Genomic DNA, 25,875 nt, shown 5'->3' on the forward strand with positions numbered 1-25,875 from the left:
TTGTCTGGGCATCTCTCAGGCAAACAGGAAAGGGGCGCGGAATCCTATTTCCCACGCATTTGCTACAAAGCCCTAGTTTTGACCTCATAATCCCCTCTCGTCCTACCTGACAGGTCTAGTTATGGTAAGGGAGAAATAAGTATAGCTCCTACCAGGTGGCGTGGCTAGTCCCTGTGTCAATAAGATAAATAATTTTCTGTCTGGACAAAACTCTTGAACTCACCAAACGCGTCATTCTCTCACTTCTAGACCTAAGCTGCCTTCGATACTGTGAACCATCAGATCCTCCTCTCCTGGTGTCCAACCACTGGTGTGTCCCAGAATATGTGATCTAAAATACCTCACCTGTCCAAACAGGTCAGACTTCTTTCAAAACATTTATACCAGGTGGTCATTCTCTCTTTCTCCCCTTACCCATCTGTCTATCGCCTCCTTTGGGGCTCTGTTCTAGGCCCTCCCCACGTCTACCTTTGACTCATTCCTCTCTGCCTCCTATTCTCGCTATACACCAAGTCACTTGGCTCTGTCATAACCTCACATGGTCTCTCCTATCATTGCTATGCAGACGACACACAATTAATCTTCTCCTTTCCCCCTTCTGATGACCAGGTGGCGAATCGCATCTCTGCATGTCTGGCAGACATATCAGTGTGGATGACGGATCACCACCTCAAGCTGAACCTCGGCAAGACGGAGCTGCTCTTCCTCCCGGGAAGGACTGCCCGTTCCATGATCTCGCCATCACGGTTGACAACTCCATTGTGTCCTCCTCCCAGAGCGCTAAGAACCTTGGCGTGATCCTGGACAACACCCTGTCGTTCTCAACTAACATCAAGGCGGTGGCCCGTTCCTGTAGGTTCATGCTCTACAACATCCGCAGAGTACGACCCTGCCTCACACAGGAAGCGGCGCAGGTCCTAATCCAGGCACTTGTCATCTCCCGTCTGGATTACTGCAACTCGCTGTTGGCTGGGCTCCCTGCCTGTGCCATTAAACCCCTACAACTCATCCAGAACGCCGCAGCCCATCTGGTGTTCAACCTTCCCAAGTTCTCTCACGTCACCCCACTCCTCCGCTCTCTCCACTGGCTTCCAGTTGAAGCTCGCATCCGCTACAAGACCATGGTGCTTGCCTACGGAGCTGTGAGGGGAACGCCACCTCAGTACCTCCAGGCTCTGATCAGGCCCTACACCCAAACAAGGGCACTGCGTTCATCCACCTCTGGCCTGCTCGCCTCCCTACCACTGAGGAAGTACAGTTCCCGCGCAGCCCAGTCAAAACTGTTCTCTGCTCTGGCCTCCCAATGGTGGAACAAACTCCCTCACGACGCCAGGACAGCGGAGTCAATCACCACCTTCCGGAGACACCTGAAACCCCACCTCTTTAAGGAATACCTAGGATAGGATAAAGTAATCCTTCTCACCCCCCTTAAAAGATTTAGATGCACTATTGTAAAGTGGCTGTTCCACTGGATGTCATAAGGTGAATGCACCAATTTGTAAGTCGCTCTGGATAAGAGCGTCTGCTAAATGACTTAAATGTAAATGTAAATGTAGATAGATGGCCTACACATACAGAGGGGCTCTTGTGAATGTAAGGAAAATTATGAAACCCAGAGAGACAATAGATAAATAATTGTTTTGTTTTTTTTTGTCATTTTTGGGGGAGGCCAAAAATCTTGGCAACCAAGATCCCTTGGCAACCATGAATACATGCCACTGTCAATAATGCCACGTTCAAAACAACTCGAAATTCTGAATTGGGAAATCTCTGACTTCAGTGCGTTCTCTGGAGTAAAAAATCGCGTAACGACTAAACACATTTTTGAAAGTCCATCAAACTCGGAATCCCAAGTCGAAAACTCGGGCATCTTTCTATCGCCCCCGACTTCCCGACCTGAAAATCACCGACGTCATGGTTTGACCTCGTTTTTTTCCGAGTTGTCTTGAAAGCACCATTAAAGTAGGCGGTGCAAGTAGTAGAAGGTTCTGGAAGTTCATCGCCAGGACGGGGGTGTTATAAGTTAAACAAGGTCCTTTCTCTCAACGGCCGTCTATTGTAACAGGTAGCTAACCACAATTTAATGGTGTTTTCATTCTGCAAAAAAAGTAATGTTCCTAATTGGTATAGTAATAAACTACTAGCTAAGCTACTACTTACTATCAGTTAGCTAGGTCGTGGATAGCTGGCCAGCTAACGTTAGCCTAGCTAGCTACCAAACCAAGGTAAGTTACCTAGCTGGCTAGTTAACTTAACTTTATCATGTTGGATACGGGAAACTAGCTAGATGGGTCTCTTGTTTTTGTTTTGTTAGTAATAATGTAACGTTAGCTAGCCAGCGTTAATGACGTGGCTAACGTTCGACGCTAGCTAGCGCTTCTAGTATTGGCAAAGACCGTAACGTTAACGTGGAACCATGACTTTATATCTCATATCAGAGAAATAACGCTAATAGTAAAACATGAATGTTAAATTGATACACACCATTTTATAGATTTCCCATAAACCCATGTTACAGCGCTTGTTTACAGACAGAAGACAGTAGACTAACGTTATCTGGGCTAATTAATGTTAGCTATCTGCGTCTGAGTGAACACCTAACGTTTACCTGTGTGTAAACTGAAGACAAACGCCACAAATGTGTCACTGAAAAATACTATCCTCTGCAACTGTTAAACCCGGTTAAAACAGTATACAGTAATTGTGTATTTAACATTTGAAGTTGATATGAGAGTACAGGGATTTATATTTCTAGAACCGTACCGCAATTGAGAATCGATTCACGTTTATTTGGTTGTTTTGGCTTCCAGAGCCCTTTAAACCTAGCATAATTTAGTCCAATATTGGGCTCCCATAGCTATGTGGATCTGTGCAAAACTACTACAGTAAGTATCTCTCTTTATTTAAAGATTTCTTGTTGATGAAAGAAGAGCCATATGTTTTGAAAGCCGTATCCCAAGCGATGAATATTGATGCTAAAACACAGCGTCAGGATTGTAGTTCACATAAACCTGTCGCGGGCGAAGCTGAAAACAAGTGAGAAAGCAAATGTTTGTTACAGAGTAGTGTTAATATCACATTGCACATTTATTAGTGACAGAATGCATTTTAAAATTCACGCACAGAAATACTTTTGTTTTGACAAAACAATTATTTTATCGATAGGAGTGGGGGGAAGATACTTGTTGTGCACGTAAATCGGAATTAAGGATAAGAAAGATGACACTTCTATTTCACACCATAGCCTGCCGAATTTGCAAGAAAATTTCTCATATTTTTATTTGTGGCATGGAGTTTGACTAGCCGTGTACATTTACAAGCCTGCTAGAGTTGGTGGCATTTGGCCAAGTAATACATACTGTTGTATGATGGAAGAAGCCTGATCTGGAATGTGAAGCTATCTGAAGCGGATTTTCTGTAGATACCCTTAGTAGATCTCGCTTGCCTTGTAGTAGGACACCCCTCTGGTCTGTTAAGCATGCGCTCACAGATGTCTCACGCTGTTGAGCTTCTGGGTTCAGAAACTCAGATGTTAAGCGCTAACCCCTCATGTTGAAAATATATGTTGCTATTCACCAACTTTGTTTCTAATGCTATCTGATTGGGATATTTCTATCATGAAGTTGCAGTGGTGGGGAACTTGTCATACCAATAAGTGGTTTCAAATGCAAATAGAATGGCATTAGTGCTGAGCGATTAACTAATTGACAAACTTCGGTTAAATTATTTGATTTCCATTTGTTTTTTTTTTGTTTTTTTTATGAGTGCAATGCTCAGTTTCTTTTAGATCAGATCAAGCCTGAACTCTTCCCAACAGGCCAATATTCTACATTAACTGCACTGGACATAATCCATTGAACGCCTAGTTGCTTCGTGTGCTATCTACATGAAAATACATCATCTACGATTTGATAGTTGGTGTTCAGCAGTCGTAAAGTATGCCATATTTACTTTGAAGAACTACTAAGATAATGATTTTGTAAGAATGCATAGCGCCCCCCCCCAAAAAAATATCAATCAATGTTTTTATATATTTTTTAATCTATTTCTGAACCAACCTCAAAGCACATCGCTCAGCACTATATGTCATACAGGAAGAGAAACTGACACTTGTGTGAACATTTTTTTTTCTTCTGCAGACTGTAACCAACAACAATGGTGAAGGAAACTGGCTTTTATGATATGTTGGGTGTTAAGCCCAATGCCACACCAGATGAGCTGAAAAAGGCTTATCGTAAGCTGGCCTTGAAATACCACCCTGACAAGAACCCTACAGAAGGGGAGAAAGTGAGTGGAAGTATTCAGGAAATCACTTTGTGTCCATGATGGTCAGAGTTTATATTTGTCGTACCACCTTTATCTTTGTGAGCTGTGTATGTTATAAACAACGTAAAACTCCTATGAATAGGTTCTGATTTACGACTAGTGGTTGAGTGGAGATAAGTTATTCATGCCAGTGTAGCAGAGTTAAGAGGTACAGTAAGCTCACTCCACAGCTAGCTTGACATTTCGTAGATGGATCTATACAATTGGTTCCTATTGTATAGCTCAAAAGTTTTTCACATTATCGAGCGGGTGGTCACGTGTGTTGGCAAGGTAGAGGACTCTGGTTCAAGCCCAGTCAGAGGTAGTTCAGAGCAGGAGCGATGTATGCTAATCCAGCACATTGATGCCGGTTATGCCAGGTTATTTTTAAGAGATGAATATGGAAAATACATAAATTGTTTCTACAGTTGTCAGAAAATTCTAGTAAGTTTAATATTTTTGAGTACTAGTTGAGATTTCTATTAGTAGTTTGCACTCTGAGAATTGATCGCGTTTGGACGAGTAACCGAAAGGTTGCTTGATTGAATCCCCGAGCTGACAAGGTAAAAATCTGTCGTTCTGCACCTGAGCAAGGCAGTTAACCCACTGTTCCCCGGCCGCCGAAGACGTGGATGTCGATTAAGGCAGCCCCCCGCTCCTCTCTGATTCATAGGTGTTGGGTTAAATGCGGAAGACACATTTCAGTTGTACAACTGACTAGGTATCCCCCTTTCATTCAGTTTTTCTTCCCAGTTTAAGCAGATATCTCAGGCATATGAGGTGCTGTCAGACTCCCAGAAGAGAGAGGTGTACGACCGGGGAGGGGAGAAGGCAATAAAAGGAGGGGGCAGCGGAGGTGGCGGAGGTTTTGGATCCCCCATGGACATCTTTGACATGTTCTTTGGAGGAGGTGGCCGACTGCACCGGGAGAGAAGAGGTAAAAACCAAATGAAGTACAGAGACAAATGTTACTTTTTTTCTGTGGTTCTTCTTAACTTCTCTGAAGCTGATGCTTTGCCCCAATGTGCTCTCAACCTAGGAAAGAATGTGGTTCATCAGCTCACAGTCTCTTTGGAAGACCTCTTCAATGGCGCCACGAGGAAACTTGCTGTCCAGAAGAATGTTATTTGCGAGCGATGTGAAGGTGCTACGTTACTACACATGTTACATTGTTGGTTAACGTTGGTCTTGATCAGTCCCTTACTAAAAGGGATGGATGAAAATGACCAGTGTGGTAACCCTAAAGTCATCAGGTTGAATAGCCCTGTGTTCATGCATGGATTGGATGTCATTTGTACTTTTTTTACATATCACATTATGAACAATTAACTGTTAGAGGTAAATGCCTCGGCTAGGGTAAAACATTTTAAAGATTATAATCGTACAATGCCCAAACGGTATTGTTTGGTTCCATTTTTGTTTCTCTGACTATAAAATGCATACATAGATGTTCTTTCTTACTCCAAGTACATTTATACAGCGGATCACTAATCCACAGAATCGCTATCTGTTGACTAGCATTTACCGCCCTGTCAAACGCAGCATGTGGGGTTCTGTTTAACAGTGATGTAATGAGAGTTACTGCTGCAAACGACTGGGGTGATGTGGACTGACATGGCTATGGTTTGTGGTAGGTCGCGGGGGAAGGAAGGGTGCGGTGGAAATGTGTATGTCCTGTCACGGCACGGGCATGCAGGTGCGCCTCCACCAGCTGGGTCCGGGCATGGTGCAGCAGGTGTCCACCGTGTGCGGGGGTTGCCAGGGCCAGGGCCAGCGCATCAGTCACAAGGACCGCTGCAAGGCCTGCAGTGGACGGAAGATTCTGCGGCAGAAAAAGATCCTGGAGGTCCACATTGGCAAAGGTGAGGTGGTTGATTAGTTGTCCATCAATTGAAGTCTTACCACAGCTCACAATTGACAAACATATTATAGTTAATATATACAATAAATTAAAATGTTCTACCCTGAATTTTTTTTTTTTTTTTTTGCTAAAATGTCCAACAGTTCTTTGACTCCTTTGATTTGTGTGGAGTACAAATTGTCAAGAGCATAGACTCTGCCTAAATTGTTCACTATGTTTGTGTAGCGACGTTGGGGGTGGGTTAACTTCTTGTGTCGAGCCATCCCGGATCCGTTATCGTGACTACAGCCTCAAGCTCATTACCATAACGCAACTATTCATGAAAATCGCAAATGAAATTAATCTATTTGCTCTCAAGATTAGCCTCTTGTTAACAACACTGTCATCTCAGATTTTCAAAATACTCTTCTCAACCATTGCAAAACAAGCATTTGTGTAATAGTATTGATAGCTAGCGTAGCATTTAGCGTTAGCATTCAGCAGGCAACATTTTCACAAAAACCAGAAAAGGATTCAAATAAAATCATTTACCTTTGAAGAACTTCAGATGTTTTCAATGAGGAGACTCTCAGTTCGATAGCAAATGTTCAGTTTTTACAAAAAATTATTTGTGTTGACAAATCGGTCTGTTTTCTTCATCATTCTTCATCACGTTTGGGTAAGAAGAAAAAAAGAGAATTTTGTCCAAAAATTAAGAGCGCCCCTATCTCGAAGAGGTTAAGCATGTTGACACGGGATGCGCCATGGCCCTGGGCCCTGTTGACACCGTTACCTGACAGACCAAGCTGCCTGTGGATGGGAATGCTAGCCGAGTGACTGCCAATTTAACAGGTAAAAGTGTGAAGATTTTCTTTCTCCATTTTGAGGATGTAGGAGGTTTTAGATGTTTGTCCATTTAACCAGATTTTTGGATGTCTGTTATGTGATGTAACCTACATTTTATTCACTTCTGGTCCTGGAGAGCTACACCGCTAATACATCTGATTCATGTAATCAAAATCTTGATTCATTGGGTCTAGAGGTCGACCGATTTATGATTTTTCAACGCCGATACCGATTATTGGAGGACTCAAAAAAGCTGCATTTTATTTATTTGTAATAATGACAATTACAACACTATTGAATTAACTTATTTTAACTTAATATAATATAATTTAGCCTCAAATAAATAATAAAACATGTTCAATTTGGTTTAAATAATGCAAAAACAAAGTGTTAGAAGTAAAAGTGCAACATGTGCCATGTAAAAAAGCTAGCGTTTGAGTTCCTTGCTCAGAACATGAGAACATATGAAAGTTGGTGGTTCCTTTTAACATGAGACTTCAATATTCCAAGGTAAGAGGTTTTAGGTTGTGGTTAATAGTATTTATAGGGCTATTTCTCTCTACCATTTGTATTTCATATACCTTTGACTATTGGATGTTCTTATAGCCACTTTAGTGTTGCCAGTGTAACAGTATAGCTTTCCTTTCCTCGACTCAAACCAGGAACACATCGACAACAGCCACCCTCGAAGCAGCGTTACCCATGCAGGGCAAGGGGAATAACTACTCTAAGTCTCAGAGCGAGTGACGTTTGAAACGTTAATAGCGTGCACCCCGCTAACTAGCTAGCCATTTCACGTCGGTTACACCAGCCATTAGGCTGATAGGCTTGAAGTCATAAACAGAATGAATGCTTACGAGCCTGCTGCTGCATACCATCGCTCAGACTGCTCTATCAAATCAGAGACTTAGTTATAACATAATAACACACAGAAATACGAGCCTTTGGTCATTATGGTAGAATCTGGAAACTATCATTTCGAAAACAAAATGTTTATTCTTTCAGTGAAATACGGAACTGTTCGGTATTTTATCTAATGGGTGGCATCCCTAAGTCTAAATATTCCTGTTACATTGTACAACCTTCAATGTTATGTCATAATTACGTAATATTCTGGCAAATTAGTTCGCAATGAGCCAGGCAGCCCAAACTGTTGCATATACCCTGATTGCGTGCAATGAACGCAAGAGAAGTGACACAATTTCACCTGGTTAATATTGCCTGGATATCTTTTAGCTAAATATGCAGGGTTAAAATTATATACTTCTGTGTATTGATTTTAAGAAAGGCATTGTTTATGGCTAGGTACAGTCGTGCAACGATAGTTTTTTTTACCTCAAATGCGCTTTTTTTTTACCCCTCTGGGATATGTGGGACGGTAAGCGTCCCACTTTGCCAAAAGCCAGAGAAAATGCAGAGCGCCAAATTCAAATACATTCCTATAAAAATCAAACTTTCATGAAATCACATAATTTGCAAGATAACAAATTTAAAGCTGCACGTGTTGTGAATCCAGCCTACATGTCAGATCTCATAAAGGCTTTTCGGCGAAACTAAACGATGCTATTATCTGAGGATAGCACCATAGTAAACAAAAGAGAACATATTTCAACCTTGCAGGCGTGACAAACGCAGAAATAAAAATGTAAATCATGCCTTAACTTTGACAAACTTCTTCTGTTGGTACTCCAATATGTCCCAAAAATGGTCCTTTTGTTCTATTAATTCCGTCCATATGTATCCAAAATGTCCATTTATTTGGTGCGTTTGATCCAGAAAACACTGGTTCGAACTTGCTCAACGTGACTACAAAATATCTCAAGTTACCTGTAAAATTTGCCAAAACATTTCAAACTACTTTTGTAATACAACTTTAGGTATTTTTTAATGTAAATAATCGATAAAATTGAAGACTGGATGATCTGTGTTCAATACGGGAAGACAACAAACTGACACTAGCTTTCTGGTCATGCGCCTCTATCAAACAGTACACATGAAGTGACCCTCGTTCAAGATGGCCGTAATTCATTACACAAAGGAATAACCTCAACCAATTTTCTAAAGACTGGTGACATCCAGTGGAAGAGGTAGGAACTGCAATCAAGTCCCTTAGAAATCTGGATTCCCAATAAACTCATTTGAAAAGAGTGACCTCAACAACAGAATTCTGAATGGTTTGTCCTCGGTTTCGCCTGCAACATAAATTCTGTTATACTCAAAGATGTAATTCAAACAGTTTTAGGAACTTCAGAGTGTTTTGTATCCAAATCTAATAATATGCTTATCTTAGCTTCTGGGCCTGAGTAGCAGGCAGTTTACTCTGGGCACCTTATTCATCCAAGCTACTCAATACTGCCCCCCCAGCCATAAGAAGTTACATTTTTAGATTTGTCTTTATTTTTAATATATTTGGGGGAAAAAATACTATTTACCTAACTATTCATAATCTTTGCTATGAGACTTTAAGCTCAGGTACATCCTGCTTCCATTGATCATCCTTCATGTTTCTACAACTTCATTGGAGTCCACCTTGGTAAATTCAATTGATTGGACATGATTTGGAAAGGATCACACCTGTCTATATAAGGTCCTATAGTTGACAGTGCATGTCAGAGCAAAAACCAAGCCATGAGGTCGACGGAATTGTCTGTAGAGCTCCGAGACAGGATTGTGTCCTGCAACACGTTTCTATCCAGAAGGAGGGTATTTTCTTGCTCCCCGCGAATCTGTTTTGAAAAAGAACCCCTTTATTTATTTTCTACAAAATGTTGTGGCTGCTGTTTTCACATGTAGACACTGGTATTGTGCTGGAGATGATTGATAAGGGGTGGACTTGCCCATTTAAACAAAATAATGCTCACTCAGCAAGATCACTAGGTGTAACCTTGCGTTACTAAAGCCTTTGTGAATTTATCCAATGGACAGCCAGAGTAAAATCCCTATACTGAAGCAAACTGTAGTGTGTTATTTTACCTGAAATGCACAAGGTCCTCTACTCCGCCAATTAATCCACACACACAATGGTCAACCGACTTGTTTTTCGTCATCTCTCTTTCTTCTAGTCTTTCTCTTCTTGACTTTATATTGCGATTGGCAACTTTCATAAATTAGGTGCATCTGGTTGCCAAGGGATAAAATAGAAGTCAGTTCTATTTCTGACGCAGATCACGCTGCAAGTCCTGCCTCTCCCATCTCCTCATTGGTTTATAGAAGTTGGTACCCACGTGCCATCTCCTCCTTGGTTATACCGACGTGGGTGCCAAAAAAATGTTTTTATTTTATTTTATCCCTTGGCAACCAGATGCTCTTTAGCATGCAATAATTGAATAATAAATATTTCGAAATTTATTTTTCAGCGCACGCGGCGCGAGCCTTGTCGTCAGCCTGTTAACGTGTAAATATTTGTATGAACATAAGATTCAACAACTGAGACAAACTGAACAAGTTACACAGACGTGATGAACAGAAATGGAATAATATGTCCCTGAACAAAGGTAGTGGTGGGGAGGGCGGTCAAGTCAAAATCAAACGTAACAGCCAGTATCTGGTGTGGCCACTAGCTGTATTAAGTACTGCAGTGCATCTCCTCCTCATGGACTGCACCAGATTTGCCAGTTCTTGCTGTGAGATGTTACCCCATTCTTCCACCAAGGCACCTGCAAGTTCACAGACATTTCTGGGGCGAATGGCCCTCACACTCTGATCCAACAGGTTCCAGATGTGCTTAATGGGATTGAGATCCGGGCTCTTTCCTGGCCATGGCAGAACACTGACATTCCTGTCTTGTAGGAAATCACGCACAGAACGAGCAGTATGGCTGGTGGTATTGTCATGCTGGAGGGTCATGTCAGGATGAGCCTGCAGGAAGGGTACAACATGAGGGAGGAGGATGTCTTCCCTGTAATGCACAGTGTTGAGATTGCCTACAATGACAACCAGCTCAGTCAGATAATGCTGTGACACACCGCCCCAGACTGACTGACCATCCACCTCCAAATCGATCCCGCTCCAGAGTACAGGCCTCGGTGTAACACTCATTCCTTTGCGACCATCACCCCTTGTGAGACACAACCGCAACTCGTAAGTGAAGAGCACTTTTTGCCAGTCCTGTCTGGCCCAGCGACGGTGGGTTTGTTCGGTGAGGCAGGTCCTTGTCCGGAGAGGACCTGCCTTACAACAGTTCTACAAGCCCTCAGTCCAGCCTCTCTCAGCCTATTGCGGACAGTCTGAGCACTGGAGGGATTGTGCGTTCCTGGTGAAACTTGGGCAGTTGTTGTTGCCATCCTGTACCTGTCCCGCAGTTGTGAGGTTCGGATGTACCGATCCTGTGCAGGTGTTCTTACACGTGGTCTGCCACTGCAAGGACGATCAGCTCTCTATCCTGTCTCCCTGTAGCGCTGTTTTAGGCGTCTCACAGTACGGACATTGCAATTTATTGCCCTGGCCACATCTGCAGTCCTCATGCCTCCTTGCAACATGCCTGAGGCACGTTCACGCAGATGACAGGGCGTCTTTCTTTTGGTGTTTTTCAGAGTCTGTAGAAAGGCCTCTTTAGTGTCCTAAGTTTTCATTAACTGTGACCTTAATTGCCTACCATCTGTAAGCTGTTAGTGTCTTAATGACCGTTCCACAGTTCATTGAACAAGCATGGGAAACGGTGTTTAACCCCTTTACAATGAAGATCTGAGGTTATTTGGATTTTTACGAATTATCTTTGGTCCTGAAAAAGGGACTATTCTTTTTTTCTTTTTATGAGTTTATGAATTTGGTACCCTGGAGCGTTTCTTGAATTCTACAAATGCTTTGACAAGAATGGAAATGAACTGAACTGGATATAATTTCTGTAACTAAATTTCATGCGACTAGTACTAATGGATCACATCTCTGGACCAGGATAGCGTGGATCTGGTTAGCAAACGCTCTAGAATCCAAATCATCTAGGGATATGTGAATGTGCCCTAAATGTTCCCCATGGCATGGTTGCGTGTGAACGCCATTACCAGAATTCTGATCAGTCTTTTCTTAATGCAGTTAAATACGGGCCAGTTGAGTTAAATTAATCCTAAATTGTTGCAGGTATGAAGGATGGGCAGAAGCTAGTTTTCCACGGGGAGGGAGATCAGGAGCCAGGACTAGAGCCTGGTGACATCATCATTGTCCTGGATCAGAGATTCCATCCCGTCTTCACCAGGTAAAAGATTAAACCTCTCATGCCAGTTCTTATTCACTACCTACCTCTCTACCCTATGTCTATATCACATTGTCTGATTGGACCAACAAATGTGTTTGTGCACATTTGGCAGTTCCAATGTTCCACATGAGACCTTTTATATTCTTCAGTATTGTATTGGTCTGTATTCTGTACTAGCCTATAGACTCCTTTCTGTGTTTGCAAACATTGCTTTTGAGGGCGACGCACGGAAGTTGGTGGGAGTTGTTATAGAAGTCCAGCAAAAAAAGGCTCTCTTTACATGTTGCTTATGAGTGCTTTTCACACTACTTTTGGATTATAATTGGGTTTTAAGGTTCGTATGAATGTCCTGCTTAATGCAAATCAACAGCATTATAAGTAAACAGTTCAACCAGTAAAATGGCTCTTTGGCTAGTTTTTGCTACAGCCTATATCAATGAGCGTTCGCATTCTAGCTAAAAACTGCATCAAAGTTATTTAGCAAAAATCAAAACCAAATATAATCTTAGCAACTGTTCACGCAATTTTTATATATTTTATTTTTTATTTTACCTTTATTTTGCTAGGCAAGTCAGTTAAGAACAAATTCTTATTTTCAATAACTGCCTGTTCAGGGGCAGAACGACAGATGTACCTTGTCAGCTCGGGGATTTGAACTTGCAACCTTTCGGTTACTAGTCCAATGCTCTAACCACTAGGCTACCCTGCTGCAATAATGAAAATATCATTGTAAACGTATGAGAACCCAAAGAGGTAATAAAAGTTGTATGTTACTGTGACATCAGTGTGTCGTGTACTGGAAAAAGGTCTATCTAGGCTTGTAACAAAATTACAATTTGGCCAATTTCAAGAACTGAATGAGAATTTTCAGCAACAAAAAATCCCCATTTGAGAGCCAGTCACTTCTCAGTTCTTGATTTTCACTTCCTGAATTGAAATGCAATTGATCGCAGTCCGGTTGGTATTGAGTGTGCTCTATTCTACAGGCAAGGGGACAATCTGATCATGACTATGGAGCTGCAGCTGGTGGAGGCCCTGTGTGGTTTCCAGAAGCCTTGGCAAACTTTGGACAACCGAAGCCTCCTCATCACCTGCCACCCAGGTACACTTCCTAGATTATTTCACTTAACAGAAACCTTGTACAACATTGTGCACATTTTTTTAAATTCATTTAGAAAAAACTATTGTGGTGTTGCACGGTATACTGGTACCATCGTAAAGGTATCTAAATGTCATGATACTTATACCGTAGTACCGTTTCATATGATGCTACCAAATTTGTCGGTCCAACCAATCTAAAGAACCTGCTGGCGCCTGTCATAAAGTTAAATTTAAGCGACAGCAACTAGGCTCTTGTATGTTCAATGTCCACTTCACTTTCATGCGCATCTCTCGTGTGGCAGCTGTGATCAGCCAGCCATCACCTACTTCTCTGTCCACTCTTTCTGCGCATCTATTCCTCCATCAGTTTTAAAAATATAGGTTAGTGGTGATGGCGAGCGGGTACACAGACCCTGATGACTCTTCTGTTACATTTGGTACATTGGAGCATTTTATTGCCTGGTATAACCAAGAGCACAGGCCAGTCTAAGACTTTGCACGTGCAAGTTTGTGGTCATGCAGCCTCTGGGTGACCGGAAATGCACAACTTAATGACAGGCATTTTTGCAGCATTTTACAGCCAAGAAAACGGCGTGTCTCTAGCTCAAATGGTTAGATATGACCCATATTACCAGCGCTACTTTTTTTTTTCTTCCTGCATCATTTTGCGCGCATTTGATATGAGTTCACAACCATGTTGTGGGCCATTTTAAACTAATCCCGGGTCGTTAATTATTGGTTTGATAACCAAAAACACTGTCATGTTGCCTACTAGCTAGCTAACAACCTGCTCACTGTACAGTGGTTCCTCCTTTAAAAATTACGAGCTTACACCGCAGTAGGTACCCAGCATCATGGCTTCATTGTTCCAGACCACCAAGGAGGAGTTAGTGCACTCATTATGCATTTGGGTCCCAAGGTTTTTATAGGACCAATCATATCGAGTGGTTCCAATGACTAATTTGACGCGAGCCACCAGTTCCTGGTGACTTTCTTCAGCAAAGATGGCTGACAAAACAATACAGTGGAAGCTAATTTAAGGAATTAGAACGTCATGACAGGTCAAGCAAAAAAATGTACAATTGAGAGGAAATGTTAGTTAATGTAGACAATTGTACATGTTTTTTTGTCAAAGTTAATTCACGAAAATCATTATTTGGCAAGTTATTTTTCTTAGTATTATCCAAAACCAGGTGTATCAAAAGCCATTCTTTGAATGATGCTGTGTCTGCATGCATGTATGTATTACAATTATACACCGCTCCTGGGACATCAATGGTTACACATTGTAACTATGCAATAGACTAGAAACATGATTTAAGTGAAGGCTGATTTTGTAATTCATATATACAGAATAAAAAACAGTACATCCTGCCAGCACGCCCAGAAGCGATCCACTCAGGCGGAGAATGACTCGTGGAAGACAGCAGGAGTGAGATGGGAGTAACAATCCAGGTTATTTGCGCTAAGACCAGCATAATAATGTAATGAAACAAGCGGGGAGCAGGTTTTGAACTCAACATTCTCGCCCGAAGTCCAGCACGCTTTCGACTATGCCCAAATTTGTTGGTTGGGGACAATTGTGGCTAAACACGCTTTATCAATTGGAACCTTTAATACTTAGCGGAACAATAGATTATTCAACCTTCACTAAAGAATTGTCTAATAAAATTGTCTAATAGCCAAGCTAGGTGGGAACCCCCCTCCCCAACTTGCATCGTTCCACATCTACCTACACCCGGTTAACTTGTTGCGTCGAGCCAACCCGGATCCGGGATCATGACTACAGCCTAAAGCCCATTACCATAACGCAACGTTAACTATTCATGAAAATCGCAAATGAAATTAAATCAATATGCTAGCTCTCATGCTTAGCCTTTTGTTAACAACACTGTCATCTCAGATTTTCAAAAATATGCTTCTCTACCATAGCAAAACTAGCATTTAGCGTTAGCATTTAGCATTTAGCGTTAGCATCACCAGGCAACATTTTCACAAAAAACAGCAAAAAACATTCAATAAATCATTTACCTTTGAAGAACTTCGGATGTTTTCAATGAGGAGACTCAGTTAGATAGCAAATGTTCAGTTTTCCTGAAAGATTATTTTTGCAGGAGAAATCGGTCCGTTTTCTGTGTAATTTTTGGTTACCAAAAAACGAAAATTCAGTTATAAAAACGCCGAACTTTTTCCAAAATAACTCAATAATATCGACAAACATGGCAAACGTTGTTTAGAATCAATCCTCAAGGTGTTTTTCTACATATCTCTTCAATGATGTATCGTTCCTGGAAGTGTGCTTCTCCTTCTGTATCGCATGGTAAAATGAGTGCCACTGGCAATTGCGCACCAATTTAGACAAAGGACACCGGGCGGACACCTGGCAAATGTAGTCTCTTATGGCCAATCTTCCAATGATATGCCTACAAATACGTCACAATGCTGCAGATATCTTGGACGAACGGTAGAGAGCATAAGCTCGTTCACAGCACATTCACAGCCATATAAGGAGACTATAGTTAAACAGAGCTTCAAAAGTTCAGCTCATTTCCTGTTTGAGGTTACATCTTGGTTTCGCCTGTAGCATCATTTCTGGGGCACTCACAGATAATATCTTTGCAGTTTTGAAAATGTCAGTGTTTTCTTTCCAAAGCTGCCAATTATATGCATAGTCAAGCATCTTTTCGTGACAAAATATTGCGCTTAAAACGGGAACGTTTTTTTATCCAATAATGACATAGCCCCCCATAGGTTGAAGAGGTTAATGTTCTGAAGAGAAAATGTATACGTGTGTTTTCATGGCTTTCTAAGGCACTGCATCTTGGTGCAAGAGGCTTTACTACAGTCCTTGGTTCGAATTCAGGGCGGCGCACAATTGGCCCATAGTCATCTGGGTTTGCCGGGGTAAGCCTTCATTGTAAATAAGAATTTGTTCTTACCTGACTTGCCTAGTTAAATAAAGGTTCAATTTAAACTGGTGACAACTGCAGTGCAATCAATATTAGGTGAACAGTGACTGGTGCTAAAAATATCACACCAACAGATGGCGAGAACCTACACCAGACGAGCAATTCATTTCAACAATGTTCATTTTAATTTGACTTTACAAACAAGAGGGCTTAATTGGGAGTCTTTCTTCGACGCCTAAACCTATATAAAATAGTAGTTTAAAAAAAAATAGGCCTACTTACAATTACAACCGGTCTCCCGTCCGCACAACACAGGGATTCTTTAGCTAAATAGCCCAGTACTATACTGCCGACCGTCACTTTGTACAGCGCCTGTTAAATTGTCATTGAATCACAGCCTACTTCAGCAAACGGGTGATTTAACAAGCACATTCGTGAAAAGCGCTGTCGTTGTACCAAAGCATAAACATCAATGCCTTTCTTAAAATCAATACACAAGTATATAATTTTAAACCTGCATATCTAGTTAATATTGCCTGCTAACATTAATTTCTTTTAACTAGGGAAATTGTCACTTTTCTTGCATTCTGTGCAAGCAAAGTCGGAGCATAGTCAGCAGTTTAGGCCGCCTGACTCGTTGCGAACTGTGTGAACCATTTCTTCCTAACAAAGACCGTAATTAATTTGACAATTTTTCATAATTATGACATAACATTGAAGGTTGTGCAATGTAACAGCAATATTTAGACTTATGGATGCCACCCGTTACATAAAATATTGAACGGTTCCGTATTTCACTGAAGGAATAAACTTTTTGTTTTTGAAATGATAGTTTCTGGATTTACCTTATTAATGATCTAAGGCTCATATTTCTGTTATTATATTATAATTAAGTATGATTTGATAGAGCAGTCTGACTGAGCGGTGGTAGACAGCAGCAGGCTCATAAGCATTCATTCAAACAGCACTTTGTGCATTTGCCAGCAGCTCTTCGTTGTGCTTCAAGCATTGTGCTGTTTGACTTCAAGCCTACCAACTCCCAAGATTAGGCTGGCAATACTAAAGTACCTATCAGAACATCCAATAGTCAAAGGTATATGAAATACAAATGGTATAGAGATAAATAGTCCTATAATAACTACACCCTAAAAGTTCTTACCTGGGAATATTGAAGACTCATGTTGACCGATTATGATTTTTCAACACCGATGCAGATTTATTGGAGGACCAAAATAGTCGATACCGATTTAATCAGATTTTTTTTTATTGTAATAATGACAATTACAACTACTGAATTAACACTTATTTTAACTTAATATAAAACATCAATAAAATCAATTTAGCCTCAAATAAATAATGAAACGTGTTCAATTTGGTTTAAATAATGCAAAAACAAAGTGTTGGAGAAGAAAGTAATATGTTCCATGTAAAAAAAGTTAACATTTAAGTTCCTTGCTCAGAACATGAGAACATATGAAAGTTGGTGGTGCCTTTTAACATGAGACTTCAATATTCCAAGGTAAGAGGTTTTAGGTTGTAGTTAATATAATATTTATAGGACTATTTATCTCTATACTATTGGTATTTCATATACCGTTGACTATTGGATGTTCTTATAGGCACTATAGTATTGCCAGTGTAACAGTATAGCTTCCGTTACACCAGCCATTAGGCTGATAGGCTTGAAGTCATAAACAGCGCTGTGCTTGCGACGAGCTGCTGGCAAAACGCACAAAAGTGCTGTTTGAATGAATTATAACGGGCCTGCTGCTGCTCAGACTGCTCTATCAAATCAGACTTAATTATAACATAACACACAGAAATACGAGCCTTTGGTCATTATTGTGGTAGAATCTGGAAACTATCATTTCGAAAACAAAACGTTTATTTCAGTGAAATACGGAACCGTTCTGTATTTTATCAAATTGGTGGCATCCCTAAGTCTAAATATTATTGTTACATTGCACAACCTTCAATGTAAGTCATAATTACATAAAATTCTGGCAAATTAGTTTGCAATGAGCCAGGCAGCCCAAACTGTTGCATACCCTGATTCTGTGTGCAATGAATGCAAGAGAAATGACACAATTTCACCTGGTTAATATTGCCTGCTAAACTGGATTAGTAGTTATAACTAGTAATTACGATTGATTGTTTTTATAAGAGAAGTTTAATGCTAGCTAGCAATTTACCTTGGCTTCTGGGTTAGAGCGTTGGACTAGCAACCCCCGAGCTGACAAGGTGAAAATCTGTCGTTCTGCCCCTGAACAAGGCAGTTCACCCACAGTTCCTAGGCAGTCATTGAAAATAAGAATGTGTTCTTAACTGACTTGCCTCGTTAAATAAAAGGTATATAAAAAAATAATAATCGGAAATCGGCGCCCAAAAATACCGATTTCTGATTGTTATAAACTTGAAATCAGCCCTAATTAATCGGTCGACCGCTATATCAAATGCGGATGTTTATATTAACTACATTTTAGTCGCACTTCCACCCAGCTCCACGACCACAGGTAAAACCTTGCTGAGACAAATATATTCATCATATCGTCAAATTCTCTAGCCAAACATCCTGATGGCCTTTGCCTGTCAGCTTGGCAGAGTTATGGGAAAATGTTTTCAGTTGATGCCGAACAAGTTCGATCAGGTTTAAATCAGGATCTACATGTAGAGATGAGAAAAATACTTTTAGGGATACTGTAGGCCTACCGAAGGTGTTGTAGGTCTTTACTTTTTATTTAACCTTAAAGGTCTACTTACTCTGCTGGCGTTTGACCCAGTTTATGCCCTCATTTGAAATGCAAACCCTGGCGGCATTGTGTGTTTGGTCATTGTCTGCATTTTGAGAAAGAAAAACATTTAGCGTAACAGCTAAAATGAGTACAATAATAGAAATATACATGTAAATAGGCCTAAACGTAACACAATATTGCTATAATCCTACCTTGAAAGAAACAATATGTACCCAGAAACACCTTTCTGACATAGGGTCCAGCATATCGCTCTATGATTTCTTCATCAATGAAATCTCGAGCCATGATACCTGGAAAAAGGAGGCAACAGGGAATTATTGTGGAACAAATAAGTCTCAGGGGTAGGCTGCAATATTTTATGTAACTTTTGCTTTGTAAATGGTCAAACTTACCATCAAATATAGGCCTGGTCCCTGGCAAAAAATTGCCCCCCACACATGGAGTTTGAGCGGATGCTTGGGACTCTGCTTACTTGATCTTCCTTTTTTTTTCTTTAGCAATTTTGAGCAAATTTACATTATTGAATATCTCGCCAGCTTTGATCCATGGTTGGGCCTGCAGGACGCAAAGCTCTTTGTCAGATGAATCATTGGGTCGAAACTACAGAACAGTACAAAACAAGCGAACACACATGGTTAATGTTCTGATAATTAAAAGTAAATATGAAACATTTCTTACAGAGCCTTTCTAGAAGTCCACGCAAGTTTCTTCAACTGTCTGACTGTAATTAGAGCGACATTGATGACGTGCCATGATGCCAGCAGATTAGTTTGCCTTTGTCGATCGCGCATCCTCTTCATGAATATAAGCAAAAGTTTATAATTTTTTATCACGAGGGACATAAACAATAACTAGTAATGCTGCATACTCAACAAACAAAAAAGTTAATCTCACCTTTCTGGTAAAATATTGCTATAAATTGCTGAGGTGTAGTAACTTTTTTTATTTCACCTTTTTAACTAGGCAAGTCAGTTAAGAACACTTATGTTCAATGACTGCCTAGGAACAGTAGGTTAACTGCCTTGTTCAGAGACAGAACAACAGATTTTTACCTTGTTAGCTCAGGGATTCGATCTTGAAACCTTTCAGTTACTAGTCCAACGCTCTAACCACTAGGTTACCTGCTGCCCCAAAAGAGAACAAAATTAAACTAAATATAGTGTAATCAATTTATAAAATGCCTAACTATGAGATTTCTCCCTCCTTATAACTGTAAAATGGGGTGCCTGAGTGGCGCAGTGGTCTAAGGCACTGCATCTCAGTGCTAGAGGTGTCACCTAAAGAGACCCTAGTGCAGCGCGCAAATTGGCTCAGCATCGTCCGGATTTGGTCGCTGTAGGCCGTCATTGTAAATAAGATTTTGTTCTTAACTGACTTGCCTAGAATAAAATAAATACACATTTGTATATTTAGTGTTAGAATGTAGAAAATATGCAAAGGTCTCTCTTGATCAAAATGTCTGCCCCCATCGCTGTGAACGTCTGGCTAGGAACTCTCCTTTCATCATATTAATCTTGTCTGTCTGACTGTTTTTTTTTTTTTTAAATCTAAAATTTTAGATGACTGGCTATAAATCGCTCTGAATGTGCTACAGCAATGAAACCATTCTCCTGCTGTGTTATGATTTCAGGCATAGGGGTTTAAGCCACTAACATTAAATGCTATGACGTAGGGTTCAGCCATGAGTTGATGGACAGTCTGAAGAGCGAATTAAATCATAGGAGGGACATCCCAGCTTCAAGTGGTGTCAGATTTCACATCCTGCTTCACACAGGCAATAGACATACTCCTTCCTGTGTCCGTAAGAATGCTCAATGCTTGCCATTTCGATCTATGGTGTCCACCGATCGATTTCAACAAATGTCGGTCGGAACCCTTACCAGAACCACGTAGGTCCCCTAAACAGGGGACTTTACAATGTTTGTTGCCTAATGTTTTTAAAGTTGGGAGTTGTGTGCGTATGTGTTTTGGGGGAGAGAGGTGTGTGTTTGAGAGGGGGATCAGGGGGGAGGGAGAGTGTTAACTGAAGCGTAAAGATTTCATGCAGTGTTTTCCCCTTACTGCCACAATGACATTGTAATGGTGCCGGAGGGGTTGGCTGCCGTTTTTATGGGCTCCTAACCAACTGTGCTATTTATTTTTTTTCCCCCCTCATTTTTGTAACTTGTTTTGTACATAAAGTTGCTACTGCCATCTCTTATGACTGAAAATATCTTCTGGACATCAGAACAGCGATTACTCACCTTGTACTGGACAAAGATTTTTATTTTAATGAGTCCGACGCAAAGGATATACTGCTCTCCGCAGACCAGGCCCAAATCCCAGTCATTTGCGTGAAGAAAAGGCTACAGAGATACAGAGGGAGAAAGAAGGTTTGAGTGCCTCGTTAGGATTCGTAGGCGAGTGAGTAAATCGTCATTACCATCGGTTTTATTGTCCAACGTACAATCGCTGGAAAACAAACTTGATGGTCTGGACGGTAGATCATCTTACCAATGAGCCATTAACTGTAAAATCTTTTTCACGGAGTTGTGGCTGAATGACAACACGGATAATATAGAGCTGGCTGGGTTTTCCTTGCATCGGCAGGACCAAGCAGCTACGTCTGGTAAGACGAGGGGTGGGGTTGTGTATATTTGTCAATAACAGCGGGTGCACGAGGTCTTAATATTAAAGAAGTCTCGAGGTATTACTTGCCTGAGGTAGGGTACCTAAGCGGTAGACCACACTTTCTACCAAGAGTTCTCATCTATATTCATAGCTGTCTTTGATACTTGGCTTAGTAAAATGTTGGTATCATGACAGCACTAGTTTATAGTCTCTTCAAATATTTTTTACCTTCGCAGGGGAATTGATCAAACCTGGCGACAAGAAGTGTGTCATGAATGAGGGGATGCCCATGCACCGCCGGCCATTTGAAAAGGGACGCCTCATTATCCTCTTTTTGGTATGTTCTGTGAAACCCACACCTTTCAATGTGTTCCACCATTCAGGACTTGATACTGTAGTTCAATATCTTTGTATTTATTCTGAACAAAAATATAAACACAACATATAAAGTGTTGGTCCCATGTTTCATGAGCTGAAATAAAAGTTCCCAGAAATGTTCCTAATGCACAAAAAGCTTGATTCTCACATGTGCACAAATGTGTTTACATTCCTGTTAGTGAGCATTTCTCCTTTGCCATGATAATCCATCCATCCTGACGGTGTGACATATCAAGAAGCCTGATCATTACACAGGTGCACCCTGTGCTGGGGACAATATAAGGCCACTAAAATATGCAGTTTTGTCACAACACAATGCCACAGATTGGCATGGTGACTGCAGGGATGTCCACCAAAGCTGTTGCCAGATAATTTAAAGTTATTTTCTCTACCATAAGCCACCCCCAACGTCATCGTAGAGTGTGGCAGTACTTCTGACTGGCCTAACAACCGCAGACCAGGTGTAACCACGCCAGCCCAGGACCGCCTCATCTGGCTTCTTCACATGCGGGATTGTCTGATAACAGCCACCCGGACAGCTGATGAAACTGGGTTTGCACAACTGAAGAATTTCTGCACACACTGTCAGAAACCATCTCGGGGAAGCTCATTTGCATGCTCGTCGTTCTCACCGGGGTCTTGACCTGACTGCAGTTCGACGTCGTAACTGACTTCAGTGGGCAGATGTTCACCTTCAATCACCACTGGCACGCTGGAGATATGTGCTCTTCACAGATGAATCCCGGTTTCAACTGTTCCGGGCAGATGGCAGACAGTGTGTATGTGTTGTGTGGGCAAGGGGTTTGCTGATGTCAACCTTGTGAACATAGTGTCCCATGGTGGCGGTAGGGTTATGGGATGTGAAGTCATAAGCTACGTACAACGAACACAATTGTATTTTATCGCTCACAATTTGAATGCACAGAGATACTGTGAGATCCTGAGGCCCATTGTCGTGCCATTAATTTGCTGCAATCACCTCATGTTTCAGCATGATAATGCATGGCCCCATGTTGCAAGAATTTGTACACAATTCCTGAAAGCTGAAAATGTTTTCTTCCATGGCCTGCATACTCACCGGCCATGTCACACATTGAGCATATTTGAATGCTCCGGATCAACCTTTACGACAGCGCGTTCCAGTTCCTGCCAACATCCAGCAACTTCACACAGCCATTGAAGAGGAGTGGGACTACATTCCACAGCCTGATCAACTGTATGCGGAGATGTCATGCGGCAAGTGGTGGTCACACCAGATACTGACTGGTTTTCTGATCCATGCCCCTACTTTAAAAAATAAAAGTAAAGTTATTTGTATTTATAGTCATGTGAAATTCTATATTAATATGGACTGATTTCCTTGTGAAATGTAACTCAGTAAAATCTTTGAAATTGTTGCGTTCATATTTTTGTGCCGTGTGAATATATTGGGAACTGGTGTCCTAATTCGCCCGCGACCCCCACAGGACGGCGCACAATTGGCCCGGCGCAGTCCGGGGGAGGATTTGGATGGTGGGGCTTGCCTTGGCTCATCGTGTCCTAGCAACTCCTTGCGCTTGCAAGCGGACTCCGGGCAGTCAAACAGTGTTCCCTCCGACACATTGGTGTGGCTGACATTTGGGTCAAGCAAACAGTGTGATAAGTAGGTGGCCAGGTGGGACATATTTTGGAGGACGCATGACTCTACCTTCACTTCTCCCAATCACATTGAGGAGTTGCAGAGATAGCCAAGGGACCTAATTCAGGGAGAAAACAGGGTCTGGTTAGTATTGGGATGGGAGACCATCTAGGAATACCAGGTGCCGTAAGCTAAAAAAAATATATTTAAAAAGTAAATGGTGTCATTCATTCCCTCAGTAAAAATGTATTAAATTGCTTGACTAACTACTGCTGCAGACTACTGCTGTTTTATTAAACCACTGGAGACTTAGTCAACCATACCAACCTTGTGGCCATTTTGTAGTATAACTTTTATTGTGATTATGTAATTGACACAAGTCTGCACTGTGTAACTCGTAATGTGGTTGCTCTACTGTTTCAGTTGGTTCTTAATTTCATGACTTTTTTTTTTTAAAGAAAAGGTTACGACGTAGAAATTAAACCCATTTTTCTTTTTGCCTAAGGTGGTATTCCCCGAGGCCAACTTCCTCCCAAAGCACAAGCTGAAGGAGCTAGAGCACTACCTTCCTGCCAAGAGGGAAGCGGAGCAGCCTGAGAGCATGGACGACGACCTCTACATATACACCGACCTGGAGGACTGCGACCCGGCCAGAGTAAGACGCAGCCAATACCATTACACGGAAGAGGATGACAACCCGTCCGCTGGCGGGGTCCAGTGCCAGACCTCATAAGACCCCGTCACATCACTCCAACCTCAAAACCCAGCCCCCTCTGGAAACATGCACAACCCGCATCTTACATTTTATTCTCTTAACTTACAATGCTAACTGTGGTGCCGAAGCAGTCCTTTGGGCTGGATACCCGGATCTATGTTCCAAGGTGACTTGGCTGTCTTTTTGTTGGATCGTGTGCCTGAGTGGAAGAAATGGATTTCTGGTTAAGTTCCTTAGATGACCAGAAATGAAGATTCTGAGATTTTGGAAGTGCTATGGATGCTGTCACTGACATTTTTATATATATATATAAAGTTTGATTGTTATGGTGTTTTGAGTTGTAAATTAGCAGGTTTTGAGCACCCTCTGTCTGCTTTGATGTCACGGTCAGTACCGTTTGGGATTTTGTGTTGTCCAAAGGTCACGAGAGAAGATGGTTGGAATCAATAATTCATGTTGCCAAATTGAATCCTAGGCCTATTTCCATTTTAGAATAAATGTTTTTGTATACCACATCAGCATAGTTTAGAAGATACTTGCCAATTATTACACCAATGTTTTTGTTTAATTAATTTTGAATGATGTAATGATGTGTTATCTACATTTCATAATGCATATTGACCTTTTTGTGGTTAATATCTGCTGTAATATGGTATACTTTGTTATGTTCAACTGATGATGAAAAGTTATTTACCCCATTTTTACTATCAAGAGTTGTCTGTTTAATTCCTCCATTCTTCATGGGAATTAGTCAAAATAAATCAACTTTCCATAGACCTCTCAAGAAGTTCTGCTACTGGTATCTATGTTCTGTGACTGTCATTGTCTTGGGATTAAAATAAACTTAATGGCTAGTCTTCTACTGCCAAATTGAAATGATTAAACTCTTGAAGTCTCATACCTTTTACCTCAGTGACTGGTGTGCTTGTGAAGCCAAAAAGTGCAATGTTCCTGCGTTCGGAGACCAAATTCACAGTAAATGCTGCATACAGTTCATTTGGAAAGTATTCAGACCCCTTCCACATTTTGTTACGTTAGCCTTATTCTGAGATATTTTAAGTCCTCAATCTACACACAATAGCCCATAATGACCAAGCAAAAACCGGTTTAGACAAAACATTTTGAAATATCACGTTTACATAAGTATTCAGACCCTTTTACTCAGTACTTTGTTGAAGCAGCAATTACAGCCTCGAGCCTTCTTGGGTATGACGCTACAAGCTTGGCACACCTGTCTTTGGGGAGTTCCTCCCATTCCTCATTGCAGATCATCTCAAGCTCTGTCTGGTTGGATGGGGAGCGTTTCTGCACAGTTAATTTCAGGTCTCTCCAGAGAAGTTGGGTTGCGTTCAAGTCCGGGCTCTGGCTGGGCCACTCAAGGACATTCAGAGACTTGTCCCAAAGTCACTCCTGCATTGTCTTGACTGTGTGCTTAGGGTTGTCATGTTGGAAGGTGAACCTTCATCCCAGTCTGAGGTCCTGAGCACTCTTGAGCAGGTTTTCATCAAGGATCTCTCAGTACTTTTCTCCGTTCATCTTTCCCTCGATCCTGACTAGTCTCCCAGCCCCTGCCACTGAAAAACATCCCCCACAACATGACGCTGTTACT

The 25,875-nt window shown here is 41.4% G+C and overlaps 1 protein-coding gene across 2 annotated transcripts; it reads left to right on the forward strand.

Annotated features, from left to right (window-relative positions):
• The first annotated feature begins 1,898 nt into the window (after positions 1-1,898).
• On the forward strand, positions 1,899-25,164 carry LOC118395302 (dnaJ homolog subfamily A member 1-like). Of its 2 annotated transcripts, none has more exons than XM_035789007.2 (9): positions 1,899-2,065; positions 4,140-4,287; positions 5,059-5,242; positions 5,345-5,449; positions 5,940-6,167; positions 12,068-12,182; positions 13,169-13,284; positions 21,792-21,892; positions 24,057-25,164. In XM_035789007.2, exons 2-9 carry the CDS (start codon positions 4,156-4,158, stop codon positions 24,282-24,284), a joined length of 1,209 nt encoding a protein of 402 aa, XP_035644900.1. In that variant the 5' UTR covers positions 1,899-2,065; positions 4,140-4,155; the 3' UTR covers positions 24,285-25,164. The 2 variants fall into 2 exon arrangements, with proteins under 2 accessions (XP_035644900.1, XP_035644901.1); XM_035789008.2 differs by lacking the exon at positions 1,899-2,065 and adding an exon at positions 2,072-2,225.
• Positions 25,165-25,875: the final 711 nt, after the last annotated feature.

The sequence above is a fragment of the Oncorhynchus keta genome, chromosome 16 (genome assembly GCF_023373465.1).
Source record: "Oncorhynchus keta strain PuntledgeMale-10-30-2019 chromosome 16, Oket_V2, whole genome shotgun sequence".
NCBI lineage: Eukaryota > Metazoa > Chordata > Actinopteri > Salmoniformes > Salmonidae > Oncorhynchus > Oncorhynchus keta.